We start from the raw sequence: 23,312 nt of genomic DNA, 5'->3' as shown, positions 1-23,312 counted from the left end.
GTAGCTTCGAGAAGAATGCTGGTGCAATTTTGATTGGGATTGCATTGAATGTGTAGATAGCTTTGGGTAGTATTGACATTTTAACAATATTTATTCTTCCAATCCATGAGCACGGAATGTTTTTCCATTTCTTTGTATCTTCTTTAATTTCCTTCATAAGTTTTCTATAGTTTTCAGCATACAGATCTTTTACATCTTTGGTTAGGTTTATTCCTAGGTATTTTATGCTTCTTGGTGCAATTGTGAATGGGATCAGTTTCTTTATTTGTCTTTCTGTTGCTTCATTATTAGTGTATAAGAATGCAAATGATTTCTGTACATTAATTTTGTATCCTGTGACTTTGCTGAATTCATGTATCAGTTCTAGCAGACTTTTGGTGGAGTTTATCAGGTTTTCCATGTATAATATCACGTCATCTGCAAAAAGTGAAAGCTTGACTTCATCTTTGCCAATTTTAATGACTTTGACTTCCTTTTGTTGTCAACTCCTGGTTTCAGCTCAGGTCATGATCTTGTGGTTCATGGGTTTGAGCCCTACACTGCACTCTGAGCTGACAATGTGGGAGTCTACTTGGGATGCTCTCTCTCTCCCTCTCTCCTATTTGTGCTCTCTCTCTCAAAATAAATACATTAAAAAAAAAATTGATGGAGGAGCTAAGATGGCCGAACAGCATGGAAGTTTTTTGTGTGTCTCGCATCCATGAAATACAGCCAGACCAACACTAAACCATCCTACACACATAGAAAACTAATTGGAGGATTAACACAACAATCTGCACCACCTGAACCACAGAAATCAGCAGGTACGTGGCGCAGAGAGGTGAATGTTGGGAGAGAAAAGCCGGCAGCGGGCAGGTAGCTGCTTTTGCAGGTGGAGAGAGGACAGAGACTGCGGGGGGGGGGGGGGGAGGGAGGAGAATACGGGAAAAACACCCCTCCCCAAAAGCAGCTGGAGAGAAAGTGGAAAATTGGAAACAGCCACAGAGACTAAACTAAAAATGGAGAAAGGAGAAAGGAGAGGGTTTAAATTCCATTAAGACTGCAAACAAGGGGAGCACAAAGTCTCCAACTCCGCAGCTCGATACCTGATGGTGCTCTGGTGGGAAGGGCGAATCCCCAGGAACAGAGTGGGGTCCGGGAAGTTCTTGGGCCACATGGGGAAAAGCAGTTCCACTGGTGGAAGGACATTTGGTGGAGACTGTTGAAGCCACCTGGTCCCAGCAGACCCCAGAAAACGGGGGCGCTGGTGCTGGAACAAGGTCATTAAGGGTGAAGCCTGGTGCCAGATGTGTGTTGTAATTTTCCATAACCCCTGAGGTGCTGCTGCTACACTATCTCGCAATCTTTTTCTGTGGTGGGCTGGTACCTGGCTGCAGTCTCAGGGCACTGGCACAGCAGGGTCCCGCAAGTGCTCCTGGGTGCAGCTGGCATTCGGCCATTGCTCTGTGAGACCCTCCCACAGAGGGGTGGAACAGGTCAAGGCTCAGTCCTTCAGAAGTAAGGGGCCAGGGAAAACAGCCACATCTGAGACAAAACTTGGAAGAGAGGTACTGCCTGGGGCTTGGTCACGGACAGTGAAGAAGCGGAGAGTGGACGAAAGCTGAAGACAGAGGATGGGTGCATGATTGCTGATCGGGGAGGACAGAGTTCTGATACTAGAGACAGGGTAGCTGGGTGACGCCATTTTCACCGCTCCCATGCATGCACATACGCACCTACGAACTCCACAACACTCCACCCCAGTAGGCTAGCAGCGCCATCTAGTGGAGAATGGAGCCGTTACGCTGAGCCCCGCCCATCTGGGCCAACCTTGCTCTTCAAGAACACAAGTCTCACAGCCTACTTAGTTTATAGACTATAAAGCACTTCATAGTCTGACTTCTACGGGAAAACAAAGTAATTTCAGTCCTATTTCAATCTGTTAGAAGGTCCATCTATTCATCTTTTTTTCTTTTTCATTTCTTTTTCTTGAATACAGAAAGAGAAAAAATTCATTTTTATTTTCAATTTTTATTGAAAATATTTTCCTTTAAATTTTTACTATTTTTTTGTGTAAATTTTTTCATATTCTATTTTACTTCCATCATTTTATTTTACTCTACTTCAGTGTATTCACTTTTTCAAAATTTCAAATGATTTCCTTTTTTTCTTTTCTCCTTTTCGTTTCTTTTCTTTTTCTTGAATGCAGAAAGAGGAAAAACTTCATTTTTATTCAATATTTATTAAAAATTTTAAAAAATTTTTTACTATATTTTTTGCTTTTATGTAAATTTTTCAAATTCTATTTCACTTCCATCATTTTAGTCTACTACAGTGCATTCACTTTTTAAAATTTTCAAATGACTTTTTTCTTTTCTCTTTTTTGTTTTTCATTTCTTTTCTTTTTCTTGAATACAGAAAGAGAAAAAATTCATTTTTATTTTTAATTTTTATGAAAAATATTTTTCTTTAATTTTTTTCTACTATATTTTTTACTTTTGTGTAATTTTTTCAAATTCTATTTTACTCCCATCATCTCATTTTAGTCTACTTCAGTGTATTCATTTTTTCAAATTCTCAAACGATTTCCTTCCCCCCCTTTTTTTCTCTAATCTGTCAAACCACTTTCAACACCCAGACCAAAACACACCTAGGATCTAGCATCATATTAGATTTTGTGTGTGTGTGTATGTGTGATTAATTTTTTAATTTTAACATTTTTTTAATTTTAATTTTTTTAATTTTAATTTTTCTACCTCATTAATTCCTTTTCTCCCTTCAAAATGACAAAATGAAGGAATTCATCCCAAAAGAAAGAGCACGAATAAACGACAGCCAGGGATTTAACTAACACAGATACAAGCAAGATGTCTGAACCATAATTTAGAATCATGATAATTAGAATACTAGCTAGAGTCAAAAGTAGATTATAATCCCTTTCTGCAGAGATAAAACAAGTAAAAGCTAGTCAGAATGAAGTTAAAAATGCTATAACTGAGCTGCAATCACGGACAGATGCCACAGTGGCAAGGATGGATGAGGCAGAACAGAAATCAGTGATACAGAGGACAAACTTATAGAGAATAATGAAGCAGAAAAGAAGAGAGAGATTAAGGTAAAAGAGCACGATTTAAGAATTAGAGAGATCGGTGACTCATTAAAAAGGAACAACATCAGAATCATAGGGGCCCCAGAAGAGGAAGAGAGAGAAATAGGGGAAGAAGGGTTATGTGAACCAATCATAGCGGAAAACTTTCCTAACCTGGGGAAAAACACAAACATCAAAATCCAGGCAGCACAGAGGACCCCCATTAGATTCAACAAAAACTGACCATCAGCAAGGCATATCATAGTCAAATTCACAAAATACTCAGGCAAGGAAAGAATCATGAGAGCAGCAATGGGAAAAAAGTCCCTAACCTACAAGGGAAGACAGATCAGGTTTGCAGCAGACCTATCCACAGAAACTTGGCAGGCCAGAAAGGAGTGGCAGGATATATTCAATGTGCTGAATCAGAAAAATATGCAGCCAAGAATTCTTTACCCAGCAAGGCTGTCATTCAAAATAGAAAGAGAGATAAAAAGTTTCCCAGACAAACAAAAATTAAAGGAGTTTGTGACCACTAAACCAGCCCTGCAAGAAATTTTAAGGGGGACTCTCTGAGGGGAGAAAAGATGGGGAAAAAATATACATATACATAGGTATATGTATATGTATATGTATATGTATATGTAAATACCAAAAGCAACAAAGATTAGAAAAGACCAGAGAACACCACCAGACACTCCAACTCTACAAGCACCATACTGGCAATAAATTCATATCTTTCAGTACTTACTCTAAACGTCATTGGACTCGATGCTCTAATCAAAAGACATAGGGTAACAGAATGGATAAGAAAACAAGACCCATCTATATGCTGTTTACAAGAGACCCACTTTAGACCTAAAAATACCTTCAGATTGAAAATAAGGGGATGGAGAACCATCTATAATGCTAATGGTCAACAAAAGAAAGCCGGAATAGCCATACTTATATCAGACAATCTAGACTTTAAAATAAAGACTGTATCAAGAGATGTGGAAGGGCATTATATCATAATCAAGGGGTCTATCTGCCTAGAAGACCTAACAATTGTAAACATTTATGTGCCAAATGTGAGAGCACCTAGATATATGAATCAATTAATCACAAACATAAAGACATTCATCGATAGTAATACCATAATAGTAGGAGAGACTTCAACACGCCACCCACAGCAATGGACAGATCATCTAATAAAAAAATCAACAAGAAAACCATGGCTTTGAATGACACACTGGACCAGATGGACTTAACAGATATATTCAGAACATTTCACCCTAAAGCAGCACAATATACATTCTTCTCCAGTGCACATGGAACATTCTCCGGAATAGACCATATATACTGGGACACAAATCAGCCCTAAGTAAGTACAAAAAGATCGAGATCATACGGTGCATATTTTCAGACCACAATGCTATGAAAGTCAAAATCAACCACAAGAAAAAATTTGGAAAGGTAACAAATACTTGGAGGCTGAAGAACATCCTACTAAAGAATGAATGGGCTAACCAACAAGTTAAAGAGGAAATTAAAAAGTATATGGAAGTCAATGAAAATGATAACGCCACAACCCAAAACCTCTGGGACACAGCAAAGGTGGTCATAAGAGGAGAGTATATAGCAATCCAGGCCTTCCTAAAGAAGGAAGAAAGAGCTCAGATACACAACCTAACCTTATGCCTTAAGGAGCTGGAAAAGGAACAGAAAATAAAACCCCAAACCAGCAGAAGACAGGAAATGAAGATTAGAGCAGAAATTAATGCTACCAAAACCAAAAAAACCAGTAGAACAGATCAATGAAACCAGAGGCTGGTTCTTTGAAAGAATTAACAAAATTGATAAACCAGTAGCCAGTTTGATCAAAAAGAAAAAGGAAAGGACCCAAATAAATAAAATCAAGAATGGAAGAGGAGAGATCACAATTAACACAGCAGAAATAAATAAATAATAAGAGAATATTATGAGCAACTATATGCCAATGAAATGGGCAATCTGGAAGACATGGACAAATTCCTAGAAACATATACACTACAAAAACTGAAACAGGAAGAAACAGAAAATTTGAACAGACCCATAACCAGTAAAGAAATCGAATTAGTAATCAAAAATCTGCCAAAAAACAAGAGTCCAGGGCCAGATGGCTTTCCAGGGGAATTCTAGCAAACATTTAAGGAAGAGTTAACACCTATTCTCTTGAAGGTGTTCCAAAAATAGAAATGGAAGGAAAACTTCCAAACTCTTTCTGTGAGGCCAGCATTACCTTGATTCCAAAACCAGACAGAGACCCCACTGAAAAGAACTATAGACCAATTTCTCTGATGAACATGGATGCAAAAATCCTCAACAAGATATTAGCCAAATGGATCCAACAATACGGTTAAAAAAATTATTCACCATGACCAAGTGGGATTTATACCTGGGATGCGGGGGCTGATTCAATATCTGCAAAACAATTAACGTGATTCATCACATCAATAAAAGAAAGGACAAGAACCATATGATCCTCTCAATAGATGCAAAGAAAGCATTTGACAAAATACAGCATCCTTTCTTGATAAAAACCCTCAAGAAAGTAGGGATAGAAGGAGCATACCTTGAGATCATGAAAACCATGTATGAATGACCCAATGCTAATATCCTCAATGGTGAAAAACTGAGAGCTTGCCCCCTAAGGTCAGGAACAAGACAGGGATGTCCACTCTCGCCACTGTAATTCAACATAGTATTAGAAGTCTTAGCCTCTGCAATGAGACAACACAAAGAAATAAAAGGCATCCAAATCAGCCAGGAGGAGGTCAAACTTTCACTCTTCGCAGATGACATGATACTCTATATGGAAAACCCAAAAGATTCCACCAAATAAGTGCTAGAATTGATTCATGAATTCAGCAAAGTTGCAGGATATAAAATCAATGCATAGAAATCAGTTGCATTCCTATACACCAATAATGAAACGACAGAAAGAGAAATCAAGGAATAGATCCTATTTATAGTTGCACAAAAATCCATAAGATACCTAGGAATAAATCTAACCAAAGAGGTGAAAAATCTATACACTGAAAACTATAGAAAGCTTATGAAAGAAATTGAAGAAGACATAAAAAAATGGAATAAGATTCCATGCTCCTGGATAGGAAGAACAAATGTTGTTAAAATGTGGATACTACCCAAAGCAATCTACATATTTAATGCAATCCCTAATAAAATAACACCAGCATTCTTCACAGAGCTAGAACAAACAATCCTAAAATTTGTATGGAACCAGAAAAGACCCTGAATAGCCAAAGCAATCTTGAAAAAGAAAACCAAAGCAGGAGGCATCAACAATCCCAGACTTCAAGCTATACTACAATACTGTAATCATCAAGACAGTATGGTACTGGCCCAAGAACAGACACTCAGATCAATCAAACAGAATAGAGAACCCGGAAATGGACCCACAAACATATGGCCAACTAATCTTTGACAAAGCAGCAAAGAATATCCAATGGAATAAAGACAGTCTCTTCAGCAAGTCGTGCTGGGAAAACTGGACAGCGACATGCAGAAGAATGAACCTGGACCACTTTCTTACACCAGACACAAAAATAAACTCAAAATGGATGAAAGACCTAAATGTAAGACAGGAAGCCATCAAAATCCTTGAGGAGAAAGCAGGCAAAAACCTCTCTGATCTTGGCCGCAGCAACTTCTTACTCAACACGTCTCTGGAGGCAAGAGAAACAAAAGCAAAAATGAACTACTGGGACCTCATCAAATATAAAAAGCTTTTGCACAGCAAAGGAAACAATCAGCAAAACCAAAAGGCAACCGACAGAATGGGAGAAGATATTTGCAAATGACATATCAGATAAAGGGTTAGCATCAAAAATCTATAAAGAACTTATCAAACTCAATACCCAAAAAACAAATAATCCAGTGAAGAAATGGGCCAAAGACATAAATAGACACTTCTGCAAAGAAGATATCCAGATGACTAACCAACACATGAAAAAATGCTCAACATCACTTATCATCAGGGAAATAGAAATCAAAACCACAATGAGATACCACCTTACACCTGTCAGAACGGCTAACATTAACAATTCAGACAACAACAGATGTTGGCGAGGATGCGGAGAAAGAGGACCTCTTTTGCATTGTTGGTGGGAATGCAAGCTGGTGCAGCCACTCTGGAAAACAGTATGGAGTTTCTTCAAAAAATTAAAAATAGAACTACCCTAGGACCCAGCAATTTCACTACTAGGTATTTATTCAAGGGATATAGGTATGCTGTTTTGAAGGGACACATGAACCCCCATGTTTATAGCAGCACTATCAAGAACAGCCAAAGTATGGATAGAGCCCAAATGTCCATCGATCGATGAATGGATAAAGAAGATGTGGTATATATATACAATGGAGTGTTACTCGGCAATCAAAAAGAATGAAATCTTGCCATTTGCAACTATGTGGATGGAACTGGATGGTATTATGCTACGTGAAATTAGTCAGAGAAAGACAAAAATCCTATGACTTCACTCATATGAGGACTTTAAGAGACAAAACAGATGAACATAAGGGAAGGGAAACAAAAATAATATAAAAACAGGGAGGGGGACAAAACAGAAGAGACTCATAAATATGGAGAACAAACTGAGGGTTACAGGAGGGATTGTGGGAGGGGGGATTGGCTAAATGGGTAAGGGGCATTAAGGAATCTACTCCTGAAATCATTGTTGCACTATATGCTAACTAATTTGGATATAAATTTTAAAAAATAAAAAATAAAACAAGATAAAAAAATTTAAAAAACCACAAGAATTGGCTTACTAATCGCCAAGGGTATAGTAAATGGTACTCTGCTATGATTTTCAGATGGTGTCTGTGTGAACACATGAATAAGAATTTGTACCCATTGTAAATTGAAAAACTGTGATATTTAATTAGATGGTTAGACTGGGATAATTTTAAAATGAAAGAAAACTTCCCCAAATAGTAATTTATTCAAAGGGGAAAAATATTACCAACATAACTGGCATGTTAGAGTTAATGAATAGCACTGCTGATATAGAGTATTGACTTTCACATATTTTGGCCTTAAAGGACATTTTACACTCTTAAAAAGTATAGAGGACCCCCCATAATCTTTTGTTTATATGCATTATAGCCTTTGATATTTACCATATTTCATATTTGATATTAAAATTGATAATTTAAAATATTAATTTATTAATTCATTAAAAACAGATTACATGTTAACATGAAATTTTTTTTAATAAAAATAACTATACTTTCCGAACAGAAAAGTGAGGGGATGGCACTACTTTACAATAATGCAGATTTTTAAAAAATGTCTAGCTGATTATAAAACAGTTGGATTCTCATAACTGCTTCTGCATTTAATCTGTCCTATGATATGTTGTTTTGGTTGAAGCAACTGAAGAAAACATGGGTTCTCACAGATACACAGTTGGAAAAGAAAAAAAAGTATTTTAATAGCCCCTTCAGATAATCTTAGATATATACTCTTTTATACTACAACAAAACTCAACAAGTGGTAATTTCTTAAGGGTCAGTTGCATTGGGAAATCTGAAATGGTATCAATGAATTCTTTGTATTCTGTTATTTTAAAATCTGCTGGTTTATTTCATACTTCCAGTGAATATTTTTTCCATGTAATGACTTTCTAAAATCATGCATTGGTAATTTGGAAAATACTGATGCAATGAGTTATATAGATTTTTCAAACAATGACCTACTTCCCAATGCAATATAAAAACATCACATTTGTGTAATCACCACCTACCTCACTTGAGAAGTGTTTGGGAAATTGTCAAACTCACAGGAGTATATAAAGTTGTCTATAGTTTCCCCAAATTCTAATTTTCTATTGAAAGCTTTAATTTTATCACTGACAGCAAATGCTGCCAGTGGTTTTCTTTGGGTGACAGACTCACTTTTTTTTCATTTTTGAGAAGATGTATGCCAGGAAAAAAAAAAACACCGCTAGGAAACCTTGCAACTCAAACACCTGCAACAGAGCTTTTCCTTGAGATAGTCACAGTAATTAGATATACAAATATGGCTTATATAAACTTCCCAGTTAGTCACACAGAATATTAAGAAGACGTTTACTCAAAGGGAGAGGTTTACAAAAATTAATAATTTTTAGGTCTTCATAAAGAACATTATTAAGCAAATCTGCCTCTGGAAAACAATTATGTAGTGGTAACAACAACAACGACAACAAAATTTCACACCGTGATTCATGCTGAGGAGCCAGGAGTTTTACTTACCATTGCTTTTGCACCACTACTGAAAATGTCAACACGGTGCAAAAGGCAAAGGACACCTTAGCTTTATTATGAAAATAATTTTGACCCCCATGGAGCCCCTGGGGATTCCCCCGAGTCTACAGCCCACATGTTGAGAACTGCTGATACAGAGGACAGTTATGAGGATGCCATTTCTTTTCTTCGGAACTAAGGGACCTTATAGGAGGGGAACCCACACATCTGAAGGTGAAACTTTTAACAATGAGATCACTCAATCTAAAAGAAAACATTCAACAAAGGGGATGACAAAGATAAGAACGTCAGTATCATACTATTTCAGTTAATGGAGAGAAGATTCATTGAGAAGAATGTAAAACAGTGGAGATTGTACAAAGTCTGTGAAAGCAGAGCCCACTGTGGAAGGCCAAGTTGAGGGCAGGGAATGGAGAAGAGGGTGGGAAATGAGACCAGGCACACAGAAATACCACCATGCACCCCTGGGTCTGCACGGCCTGACATCTCTGGCTTGCCCATCTTGAGAGGGAAGGGCATCTGAGTTGAAAAGCTAGTCTGAACACTGGGAAATCCACTTGTAGACGACCAGTCTCAATTCTCTTCTTAAAATAATTCTTTGACAGTGCTTTCTCTCAAAGTAGTTGATTTATTCATTTTTTCTAACACATCTGTCAGTTATTAACAAATTGAGTTACTGTGGCAGAATAAAAAAATCTTAACTTTAGGTGAACCATTTCAAATAGTATTTCATTTTTTTTTCCCCCAAAGGCCAGCTTCTGGACCACACAATGAAACTCCCAAATGAGGGGATGAGTGGATTCACAGTGATGTTTAAATTTTTACATTTGACAAAACTAATGCAGTATATCTTGACAGCTATATTCAGTAGCTTAATGCTAAGCTTTTTATGCTGAATACAGAACAGAATGAATTTTCCACCAGTGTTTTGACTAGGAGGTTTTAAGATTCCTAGTCACTTAAGACAGCAGTCTGAGGCTGCTTGATAAAAACAAGCACTGGCTATTTCATAACTGCCTCATAAAAGGTCTCAGTATTTAAGAGAAAAGAGAAACTCAGGGCAGAGACATTTTGAAAATATATATTTTAACCAAAATCTGGATGCTAAGCAAACATCCTTTAGTAAACACCCAGAAAGAGTTGCAGCTGTGGTATTTGTGACTTAAAATAACAAGATGAAGATCTCCAAGTAAAAGATAAATGATATCGTAAAAGTTTCTTATCAAAAGAAAATACATTTTCTGATGGAATTTATGTAGAGGGACGCTTTACACTGAAGTCCATTTAATACACTGTAGAAATACTGGAACCTTTAAATTTGGAGTTCAGTTTGAATACATGCTAGGCATTATTCTTTTCTGTTTTGCTACTACATTCTCTTTTTACAAACTACAGACTAATTTTTCCTATAAGGACACCTTTTTGGGTTTAGTTTTGTCTGTGACTACGACTACTGTAAGTTGTTGGCTTTATGGCAGAATATCAAATTCTAGATGAACTGACAAGTAGGCAGTAATGAAATAGGAGAGCTGCCCCTTTAAAAAAATTACAACTTTAACATTATGCCAAAATATGATACAGTCCTATTCTAAAATATATATACATATTTTCATATGGATTAGATCTACATGTCCCAAAGGGCAAATGCTCTCTTCTACAAATGAGATGGCAGGAGAATCGAGAGCCCTGGTTTGATTTGTGCAGCCTAGCAAACCACTGAAGATAAACACCAGCCCTGTTATAATTCAGTATGCAACTGAGCTAGTCTTCCACACCAGCCGAGGGAAAAAAAAATCCTTCTTCTTTTCTCAAGTTGCCCATTTCTATCCGTTTCTGTCGAATTGCCACAATTGCCCAGATAAAACATTTGAGAGTATGTCAGCTTTAATTAATGTAACATGACCTGATCATTTCCACAGTTAAGAATAAAGAAGTTTGCATTCTTTAAATCCAAACCTCAACCTGGAGATTATGCTAAGTTGCTTCATTCATAGTCCATACTTCTCTGCTCATGTCAGGAGGACAGCATTTGTCCCCTCTAGTGATAAACAAATTATACATGAAATCAATTCCACTTCACAATCATTTTCCCTATTGGGTATTATCTTTCCTTCTCTGCTCCCTCCAGTTAAGCCCACATCCTGTAACTTGCTAATGAGCTGGGGGCTTTCTGTTCCAGGTGGCACCCCCTGCCTCGAAGTCATGACATTTCCCATTTCGAATGCTGCTGGCATTTTTCGACAGCTCCTGCTAACTAGCCTTTTTGACCTGCACTAAGAGGAACTCATCTGATCGAATCCTCTAACCTGCCAATCATTCCAGCAAATGATCTTCACAGTCACTCCCAAGGCAGGAATGGGGAAGAAAAAAAAAAAAAAAAGGAAATGCGAACGAGGAGAATGAGGGAGTAGGCAAGCGGTTGCCTCTGCCTCTGCAGCTACCTAATGAGAATACTTTAAGTCTCTGAGGCAGCTGAAACACTGAAAAACTGGTGGGAAAATTAGGACACAACTGAATGCCTGGCTCTGTAATTACTGATTTCTTTCCATCCTGAGATCATTTTGAGAGCAACACCTCTGAGATGTGCCAGTTTCTAGAGAACACAAGAACACCCAACCTTACGTAGAGAAGATAGATTTATTTCTCCTGCCACTATCAATATGCAATTCTCATAATCCCACTCTGCCAAACAGCATCCTTTGCAGAATTAATTATGTGCTATAAGCTTGTTAAGTGTGCATTTATTTGTAAACTAGGGATGATTATCATGTTTGCCACAATGAAGAAAGGACTTCTTTTTTTTCCCAGGCATATTTTAGATGTTGCCACCATTTAGGGGTGTTGATTTTTACATATTTACATGAAAACAAACAGGTATGGTGGAGGCTGGCTTTGTGCTCAGGGAGGATTTAACACTGACAACATAGGACAATCTGGACATTCTTAATTAACGAAGATAAAATAATTTTTTCCTTCCAGATTTTTCTTGCCTGTGTACAATCAGTTTATTCAGTCGGTTCCCAGCCCACAGAATAACCCAATTACATTAGGAAGAAAGAGCCAGTACATGACTCTTTGACAGTGGATCACAACTCTAGATATCTCAGTATGAAGTAGATTTGTTGACCAACGAATGATACAATATAATTATGTGTTATCATTACACCATTGTATGTAATAATGTAAAATAAATACTGTACATGATTTAATTGCACGTGATAATCACACATCTTTCCTCATTTATAGTAATTAGGCCAATAGCCCCATTTACAGTAATTATTATATGTAATTGAGGGCATTTTACTAATTGCATTGAAAATGATAATCCAGAGCAATTAAAAATCCAAGGGCACTATACATAATGCAAACTACATTAAAAGAATGGTGATAATTTAAAGGAAAAAAATTCACCTAATATGGAAGTTAATAGTACAGTAATGGATTCCACGCATGGCATACATGGCGATATCTATTAAGAGGTAAATTTCTGTCAATTTCTGCAACTTTGGTATTGTTTTTGTACTAGAACTTGCATATTATGTCCTTAGGTAGAAAAATAATCCTTTGAATAATCTATCATGTTATCCTAACAACTCTAGGACTGTTGAAAAATTATTCTACTTGGCTGTGTGAGAGTATAGTGTGAGTGTGTGTGTGTGTGTGTGTGTGTGCGCGCGTGTGCATGCCATGGTAAACATCTCTCCTAAATTCCAAAAGAGACTCAGTAAATTATTCATTTGCACAACCAATTTGATGTTCTTAAAAGCTTTATTCATGGAAGCATCTCAGAGTATTGCAAACATTTTGTTAAATATACTTGTAATAATTAAGCTAAAATGTTTAACTTTGTTAGACTTGAAATACATTCGGGTTGCAGTTTTCATTACATTTGCTCTCTCTCTGGAATTTTAATGTGTTTAAGGACCTGAATCCCTGGCTTTTGTCCCAGGGTCTATCCCTCCCTGAGCCCACTCCCTGTTTCTACCCAGACAAAGCTTCCATGTGAGGAATATCTCAGGAGGAGTGATGAGCATTTGTGGGACAATGGGAATAGTTTCGAGCTTCTTTTTGCCTTCCCTTCTCGACATTGTCATTTAGACATTGTCCTCCATGCATTCAAATGTCATCCTAGACCATCAGCCCACTTCAACTCAAACAGCCTCCTTTTATGCTCAGACACTTCTTAGAGCATCCGCAGACCACAAAGACTGTCTAGTGGGACTCAGCTGCTATCCTGGTATTAATAATACAATACAGTGCACTTAGGGCATAGATGATTCCCTCTGTATCCCAAATTCATAAGAATCAACATTAAATAAAAGCGAAAAATAGAGCACCTGAACTGATTATAACTACTTGTTATATGTGACTGCTAACTTCGTAATAGTTTGTCCAAGCATTCTCACAGATATCTTGCTTACTAGCCACACCACATCTCATGCCCATTACTTATAAGAAAGCTTCATTCACATTATGCTGCTGGCTAAATAGTCCCTCAGAAATTAATTTGGGTTTTCAAAAGACAGAAGATGCAAGTTGCAGTGCCTTCCCCCACCGTCACTCCACATTTTGAAAGCTCATCTGACCTGGATAATTGAATCACAAAAATATAGCTAATTTTTGAGCATGGACTGATGAACCAATTTGTGGAACATCACACCAGTTTCTTCCTCTTTTACCCATTTTGCTTTTCAAAACTCTCAGAGAAAGAAAAAAGAAGAGCAAGGGCAAATTTTAATTTTTAATTAAAAAAATGTCACTCTGAATTCTGCTTTTTAAGAAAAGCACACTGAAATAGTTAAAGGTACTGGAGCATCATGTGAGTAAAAACAATGGTTTAGAAAAACAATGTGTATGTACACGTGTGTCTGTATGTGTGTGTCTGAGAGACAGAGACAGGAAGGGATGGAGGGAGAGAAAATGAATATGATAAAGCGAATGTAGTAAAATGCAAACATTTGGGGAAAGTAGGTGAAGGGTATCAGGAATTCTATGTACTGCTCTTGTACCTTTTCTAGAAGTCTGAAATTATGTCAATATAAAAAATACTTTCAAAAATTCACCTTGGATGAAGCATGATATATTTAACTTTATTTTCATTCTGCTTTGTGACAAACCCAGGACATAATTAAGCAGATTAGACAGTAAAGGCCTTCAAGTCCTTTGCTAATCCATTCATAGGGTTGGTAGTGGTAATGCAGTCTATAGATCAGAGGTGACCCAAGGAAAGGGAGGGGTGGAGAGGCAGAGAAGGAAGGGAGAGGAGAGAAGGACAGCGTCCAAAGGCCCCTATTTTGCATCAGAGTTTAGAGCAGATAAGAGACTCTCCAGGATGGAGGGAAGCTAAGGAAAGGGGGTCGGGGGTGCTTGGGGAAACCACCAAACATTTCAGCCTCTTCTCAATCTGGTGTTCATAACATGCATTATGCATTTGTGGTTTGAAGTACTGTTGATTTCCCGATAAGATGTAGTTTTTCATCTGCAGCAATGTAGGGGTAATGACAAAAACCAGGATTCTTTCAGATAAAACCTGTGAGGGACAGGAATGTTTGTTTCCTCCTCTGCCTGTTATTTCCACAACTATTGTCAACTGCATGAAATAACAGAGATAATAAAACTGTAGTTGTTTGATAGGAAAAAAAAAATCTGTAGGGTCATGCAGAAAATAAGTTCTTGCAGAAAAAGACCCAGAAAACTTCCTGTTGCTGAAGGAAAGCTATAACCAATACTTGAATTTCTTACACTGTTGTAAGTATTAATGAGTATTATCTCCTTTTGGGTCTGTAGTTGAGAAAATGCAACATCGCTTAGAAAGAACTTTTGACAAAAATATCACACAATGAGGATGTTGTTACACCATCAAAATTAGAATGTCCCTCTGTCCTTGTTTTTTTCCTTGGTAGCATACAGTCCAGGGAGGGTGCCTCCTGGCTATAGTCCATGCTTTGTAGAAGCTTCCGAGACTTCTAAACCCAGAGCCATCCTCTGAGCGGTTCCTTAAGAAGAGGTTGGCCCAGTTCACAGCTCAGCAGACTGGATCAGGGCTCAGTGCTGGGCCTACAGCAATCTACAGTCAGCCAACAGCTTATAGAGTGACTGATACAACAGCCTTGCTCAAAGCATACTTTTCACGATGATGCTAACGCCAATCAGAGCTGCTTTGATTGCTTTGATTGAAGGTTTGAATCCGAGTAAAAGAGCTCAGTGATAGACTGCCCCAGAAATAGAGACAAAGGGAAACAAAAGAAGCAGGGTTCATGAATAAGCAGAAACAAGTCGGCAGGAGCCGTGAGATGAAGAGAAGATGAAAATGTTAGTTGAGAAAGTGAGCTGCCATCGTGTCACAGCACAGAGGACAGGAGCAGTTACCAGAGCTGAGTGGTGGTTAAGATGGCCAGCGAAGTGAAGCTCTTATTGGATTCTGATGGACGCTCAGTCTTTGTGAGGCTGTCTGTGCAGCTGCTTAGACTGGTGGCCTTGTTCTTCTACCTTCCTGAAGCAACCTCAACAAAGACCACTGCTAACTGAAGAAACCTGACCATGTCTCCTTCCCCTGGAAGATCCCAACACCCACTTTTTCGTGGTCTCTCCTGATCCCGTGGCATGGCTCTCTTCAATCATCTGTCTCTGGCCCTCTCACCCTGTCTTCTCACTTGAAGGCATCCATTCCTCAGATGTTTCAAGCTTTCCTTAAATGGCTATAATCTAGAACTGAAGCATATTTTTACTGATTGAATTTAGTTTAATTTTCCTGACCCGTTTTTTGGAAGTCAGGTAGGGGAAATGCTTGTCACCAGAGCTGTCTGATACAGGGCGCTGTGATGCTGGAAGGATTCTTTATCTGCCCTGTCCAGTAAAGTGGCCACTGGTCATGTGTGGCTAATGAGTACCTGAAACATGGTTCTGCTATTGAGGAAACAAAATTATAATTTAATTTTAATTAATTAAAAATTAAATGTAAATAACCACACATGGCTTAATGGTTACTTTGTTGGTCTTCCCTCAGAAGAATAAGGAAGGGAAAGGAAGGGAAGGGATGGATTTTTCTAGTCTGTCCTTATAGTCCTGATCCAAATAAGTTGATTATTCTACTTCATAAATATATAGTTCTTGAATATTTACTGAAGATGTCATAATATGTGGTTAAAGGGCTACCTGTATTAACATCCTTTGGGATTCCTCAAAGTGCCCATTCATGGACTCTGGGAACCTGTATTTTAAAAAGCTCCTCAGGGTGTGAGAACACCTGCTCTACTGAATGTTCAGTTAGTGATGCCAGAGGGTCTTAAGCACAAATGCATTATATTCTGTCTGGAGTTTATTTTCTTTAAAAATCTTTATCTTATTTAATTAAAATTCTGAAGCAATTTATGCATTCTACTCTGTTTACCTGGCAGCCTACTTTTAGGAAATTACTGCTTGATGACTGAGTCAACACATTTTTTTCATTGTCACATAATATTTTATGTTGATTAGGAAAGAAAATATGCTATAAGGCAAGAAGGTCACCAAAATATGTATGAGGCTAACTTCTTGCACTTGAACCAAATATAATATTTTGATGTACTAGACTGATATTTGTATATTTATTATGGATTCAATAGGGTCTGAACACCAACTGATTCACTGAAAAGAGATGTTCCTTAATGAGCACATAGCATTTCAGAAAAAAAAAAAAATCTGCCTGAAAGATTACAGGCCATTCTTATCCCTGTATTCAGCAAAAGGAGTAGACAGACTGACCAGGCACTTCCTGTCTCAAATAATTTGTAATTTTTATTTAGTTTTTAAGATTTTATTTTTTACAGTAATCTCTATACCCAATGTGGGGCCCGAACTTAAAACCCTGAGATCAAGAGTTGCATCCTCCACCAAATGAGCCAGCCGGGACGTCCCATTCCTGTTTCAATTTAGAATGACTGGAAAATTAAGCTCAGCATCAGGGAGTGTCTGGTACTGCTATGTGCAAATATAAGTGATGCAAATGAATGTGATACTCAATATAGCTTCTGGTCTTTTCATTGAGGGAAATTTCAATGCACAGTCTCTCAGACTTTAGGATGGTCTTTACCCTTCAATACTGATAAAAAGAGTGGGGACAACCTATAAAATCATTAGTCTAAATATCTTTAGAGGATAACAAAATGTAGGAAGCACAGTATTTTGATCATCCACTGGCACCTATCCCATTTTAAACTTAGGTGCGTGTAGTTTTCTTTTCATTTAATTTGGTTACAAGACTCTGAAACCAAAATTACTTTTCGCTGCAAAGAAAAATGCTTCTCATTAGCTTTTCCACTAAGGCCCCTTTATGCAAATCCAGTATTATTAACTAAATAATTGAAATGGCCTTCGTATGCAAGTTTAGAGACAGTTTGGCATTGAGGTAGAGGAGGAAAATTAGGACTTAAAACACTCCCTTCTACTCAGTCCTTCAAACATTTTAAAGAAGTGATGCAATGCATTTTCCACACTGACTCTGTGTAACCCCCTGAAGAGAGGTGGCTGAAATGCTAGATTACAGTTTTAGCCTCACTGGGCCCTCAACTTCTTTCCCACCCCTCGTCTTCCCAATCTCTCTGGGGTTTACAAAGAACCGGGACATTTGAGGAAGATTTAACATGCCACAGCTTGCTCTAAACAGTTAATTAATTCATCAACAACAAAATCAAAATCTAGGGAATTACATGTTTTTCTGTATGAATACTCTTATTTATGGTAGACTTTTTATTCTGTCATGTCTACAATATAGACATTAATATTCAGCTATTGGTCAGAAAAACTTCCATTGCTCCGATGTATCAGGCCAATATACTACATTATTTGCTCTCTAAGACAGCCTCATGTAGTAAAATTAAAAACCCACAAAGGTGAGAAATTAAAATGGTTTCTTTTTCTGCTGACTGACAGAAAACTCTTAGAATCCAGCTTCTCTGCAGCTTTTTTTTAAAGTTTATTTATTTTGAGAGAGAGCTTGCATGTGAGCGAGGGAGGGGCAGAGAGAGAGAATTCCAAGCAGGCTCTGCACTGTCAGTGTAGAGCCCCAAGCAGGGCTCAAACTCAGGAACCATGAGATCGTGACTTGACCCAAAATCGAGTCAGATGTTTAACCGACTGAGCCACCCAGGGGCCCCTCCCTGCAGCTTTTCAGAGAAAAGAAAACATAGATGTTTCTTCAATATAATGTTGAATGAAGCCGAGGTATTTGGATTTGGAAGAAAGCAACAAAAACAACAAATCTGAGCTTTGAAAGTTGATGTGAAATGGAGAAAACTCATAGAGAACATATTTGTATCATTATCAAATAATTCTAGAAGAAGCAGTTCCTATAACCTTAAATCTATTTTAAAAAGATATACTGCAAAGAAAATACATTTTTGTAAGGGCTTTCGAATACTAATGATTGCAGTTCTGAGCACCTCTTTAAAAGCCTCTTTCCAATTAGTAACTTTTGAGACCTTATGGGCAATGCTTCTGTCCAGTCAGCTTGATTTATTTTTGCCAGGAGAAGCTGACCTGGAAGACCTTCTAGCAGCTTTGACTGACTAGACTCAGGTCAGAGAGATCCTAAAAGAGCAGAGAAGAAAAGACACACAGCTCTGTGACCGAAGTTCAAACTTGCTGTATGGGAAGCAGCACCAATAAAGTTCACCTTTTGTTTTGTTTTACTGAACTGGCTACTGGATTTATAAAGCCAGGGGCCCTCATGATGGTAATACAGGTTAAATGCTTTGAAAAGCATGTGCTACAAACCTAATGAATTAAAACCGGTCTCAGAACCAGGAAGTAACTCAGCTTACTCTGTGTGACCAACTGAAATTCAGAATGGGAGTACAAACACCATTGAGGGAATGAAGTTGTGCTTCTAGGTAACTTTTTACCCAGTGGGGGGAAATAACCTGAAGAATGAAGAATCTTACTCTTATGTATGTAGTAGCAAGTCTATTAGTAACATTTTCTGACTGGCATTTATACACCTTGTTTTATCTGGGGATCTTTCACCCCCAACCATTCATAAATCACCACCCTACTCCCAAGAGGTCAAAATTTGCCTCCACATTGAATGTGTGCAAAAGCTGAGTCCCCAACATAGCTCAAGGTATTGGCAAATCACCCAGAAGACAACGCGGACAGTATAATTTGTTCTCTTTGCCATGCTGGCAATTGACCCTGTTAACATATTTCATGTTAAGAGGCAGAAAGAAGACAGACTCTTGCAGTGCTGTCTATCTAGATCCTTCCATTCACCATAACATTTAATTATTGAACATCCACATGAGCAAGGAGCAAATATGGGATAGCAAATTAAAAAAAGCCCTCCCTTGGGGCGCCTGGGTGGCGCAGTCGGTTAAGCGTCCGACTTCAGCCAGGTCACGATCTCGCGGTCCGTGAGTTCGAGCCCCGCGTCAGGCTCTGGGCTGATGGCTCGGAGCCTGGAGCCTGTTTCCGATTCTGTGTCTCCCTCTCTCTCTGCCCCTCCCCCGTTCATGCTCTGTCTCTCTCTGTCCCAAAAATACATAAAAAACGTTGAAAAAAAAAAAATTAAAAAAAAAAAAAAAAAAAAAAAAGCCCTCCCCACAAAAAAGTGTGTTCTCTATTTACTTCAGTTATGTTAAACAGAAAGATATATATATATATAGGCATAAAATTAAAAAAAAAAACCCAGACATTTCCATCTGATAATAAAGACACAGCCTTTTCAGAATTTGCTGTCTTATACTTGTTTCTGTGAAGCATGTGTGTCTGTAACAGGCCAGCATGCTAGAGATCGCCTTGTTTGGATTATGCTTTTTCTCTGCAGAATAGTAAAGGTCAAAGAATCGAATAGGAAAAAAGAAAAGCTTCATCATGATAAGGTCTGTACTAGGGGCCATGTAGGAATCAAAAGTGAGCTAAGTGGCCCACACAGCAGCTAAGCTAAACTAGGGAGCACACATCCTTTCCAAGGGAAGCAGCCATGATTCAGTTATACATATAAAATTCTGGCAGGAATGTGAGTGCAGTATTGCCAGAGTTGCTGATTTAAAAAAAATGCCAAGAATCCAGACTCTGTAAAATCTCTCCATTTTAAAATGAAAGCAACTAATTTAAAAAATTGTGTGGGCCAAATAAAGCAAGTCTGTGACTTAGAATATTGCTCAAGGTTAACCTTTTTCTAACCTCCACAAAGAATGTGTGAGTAGTTAAAATGATTTGCTTATAATTGAAATGGTTTGTTTATGACTGCATAAATAAAATACAATTTTGGCCAGGATCTAGTAGGTACCTAAATATATGACTAACTGTACTCTCCTTAGTAGAACCTGTGATCAATGCCATAATGAACATAAGAGATTCATAAGACATTTAGGGGAAAAAAATCAATCTGAAATATTTCATGTAAAAGATCTGTTCAATATCTATTCATTATTACTTTCCAGGAAAGTAGGTTATCTTACCTGTGCTCTCTTGAGAATGTTGTGCTCATCAGTGCTTGCTATTTGATAGACTTTTGCCATAACTATTGTTTTTCCCAAAGGCCCGCATGCTTTCTCCAGCTTCTGGCTGCAATCTTACGTTTGGGACGGTAAAAATAGAAGACACTGTGGACAGAATGAAAAGTTGCCATTTATATATTATGTTATAGATATGCTTACAAACTTTCATTTTGGAAAATGGAGACTGAGATGCAATTCTAGATGTCCTGCACAGGGAACATCGTGGTATGTGTTGGTCGCTGAAAAGTCAAGTGGTAACAGCCACAGACACATTTACACAGATTTATGCACACATATGATATCACGATATCATGAAGTAATATTAATGCTCATATTTCTCCAATCTAGAAAAATTAACTTGGATTATAAACAACATATCTTGCCCTTTCTTTATGCCATTCTTTCGCTCATTCACTGGAGAAATACTTATTGAGCCCCACACTGTTCTAGGTATTTTGGAATCCTGTAGTGTATAAATCAGAATGAAAAGAAATCCCTGTTCTTATTGATTCCATTTCGGAGAGACAGATGATGAGCAACCAAACAAATATATCAGCTAGTAGTAAGTGTTATGAAGAAAAATAAAGCATGGAAAAGAAACCAGAAATGCTGAGTGGAAGAAGGTCAGTGAAGGCTTTCTTGATAAGGTACATTTGAGCAGACACTCAAGGAGGTGAGAGAGCAAGCCATGCACATATTTTGAGGATAAGCAAGCATAAACTATAGGAAGAGGGAACAACAGGAGAAGACATTAAGGAGAAAGGAAAGAAGCAGGCAAAACAGAAGGGTGCTGTAAAAATACAGGTGAGGGGCGCCTGGGTGGCGCAGTCGGTTAAGCGTCTGACTTCAGCCGGGTCACGATCTCGTGGTCCGTGAGTTCGAGCCCCGCGTCGGGCTCTGGGCTGATGGCTCGGAGCCTGGAGCCTGTTTCCGATTCTGTGTCTCCCTCTCTCTCTGCCCCTCCCCCGTTCATGCTCTGTCTCTCTCTGTCCCAAAAATAAATAAAAAACGTTGAAAAAAAAATTAAAAAAAAAATACAGGTGAAAGAACTTGGTGAGTGACGTGGGGCAGGGTGATAGCAGTGAAGAAGGGAGGAATGGTGTGTGTGTGTGTGTGCGTGTGTGTGCGTGCATGTGTTTATTTTTTTTCTAGAGAGAGAACAGGGAAGGGGCAGAGAGAGACAGAGAGAGAGAATCCCAAGCAGGCTCTGCACTGTCAGCACAGAGCCTGATGTGAGGCTTGAACTCATGAACTGTGAGATTATGACCTGAGACAAAATCAAGAGTCGGACGCTTAACTGACTGAGCCACCCAGGCATCCCCATCCCACCAACTTTTAAAAAATTTTATTTATGTATGTATGTATGTATGTATGTATGTATGTATGTATGTATTTATTTGAGAGAGAGAGAGAGAGAGAGAGAGAGCAAGGGAGGGGCAGAGAGAAGGAATGGTGTGTTCTAGCACCAACACGGTCTGTGGAAGGATTGGGTTGGAGTGTGACAAAAGAGGAGCCATCAAGGACAACTTTCACCAGTTGGAAGAATGATGTTGCCATTTATTGACAAGGGGAAACATATGGGAGGAGCAGGTCTGGGGGAAAAGATCAGGAGTTCAATTTTGGTAGTATTCAATATGAGATGCCTACTAGAGGGCCACATGTACATGTTGAGTAGTTGCTCGAATATGCAAGTCTGGAGCCAAGAAAGGTGGGACTGGAGATAGAAATCTGGAAGCTGTCAGTGTGTAGATGATACTTAAATCATGAGACCGAATGAGATCATGTAGGCTCTAGGGAGTGTATGCAGATAGAAAGATCTGAGGATTATGCTCCAGGGCACTCTAAAAGTGAGAGGTCTGGCAGATGAGAACTCCACAAAGAAGTCTGAAAGGGACAGTTTAGGGAGGCAAAAGGAAAGCCATGAAAGAGTCCTGTCCTGGAATCCAAGTGAAGGAAATGTTACTAGGAAGGGATAGTAGACAGTTGTGTTGAATTCTGTTGATGGACTGAGATGAGGGCTGGGAAAAGACCAGGACGGAGACTTTGAGAACATCAGTTCCAGAGTGTTGGGCACCAAAGCCTAGTTCAGAAGGATTCACAAGAGGGGTGCCTGGGTGGCTCAGTTGGTTAAAGTGCCCAACTCTTCATTTTAGCTCAGGTCATGATCTCACAGTTCATGAGAACGAGCCCCATGACAGACTCTTAGCTGACAGTGCAGAGCCTGCTTGGGATTTCTCTCTCCCTCTCTCTATCCCTCTTCTACCTACTCTCTCTCTCCCAAAATAAATAAACTTAAAAAAAAAAAAAAAGGATTCACAAGAGAATGGAAGTCTAGGAACTGGAAACAGGAAATACATTTGAACTGGGTATGTTTGTTTTATTTTTTTAATTTTTACTTATATTTATACATTTTTATTCCTATTTATTTACCTACTTTTAAGAAGACAGTGTGGAGCTACATTAATGGCATAATGTTG

General features: G+C 38.3%; 1 protein-coding gene across 4 annotated transcripts in view; it reads right to left on the bottom strand.

Moving 5' to 3' along the window:
• CDK14 (cyclin dependent kinase 14) overlaps nt 1–23,312 on the bottom strand; it is a 600,313-nt gene that overhangs the window by 96,220 nt on the left and 480,781 nt on the right. For all 4 annotated transcript variants that reach the window (XR_006211062.1, XM_042966088.1, XM_042966101.1 and 1 more), the window contains exon 14: nt 20,797–20,940. Coding sequence is in view for 3 of the 4 variants with exons in the window: in XM_042966088.1 (XP_042822022.1) it covers nt 20,825–20,940 (116 nt within the window). In the remaining variant the exon portion in view is untranslated. The remainder of the gene's footprint in view (nt 1–20,796; nt 20,941–23,312) is intronic.

The sequence above is a fragment of the Panthera tigris genome, chromosome A2 (genome assembly GCF_018350195.1).
Source record: "Panthera tigris isolate Pti1 chromosome A2, P.tigris_Pti1_mat1.1, whole genome shotgun sequence".
In the NCBI taxonomy this organism is placed as follows: Eukaryota; Metazoa; Chordata; class Mammalia; order Carnivora; family Felidae; genus Panthera; species Panthera tigris.
This window is presented reverse-complemented; position numbering and strand designations above follow the sequence as displayed.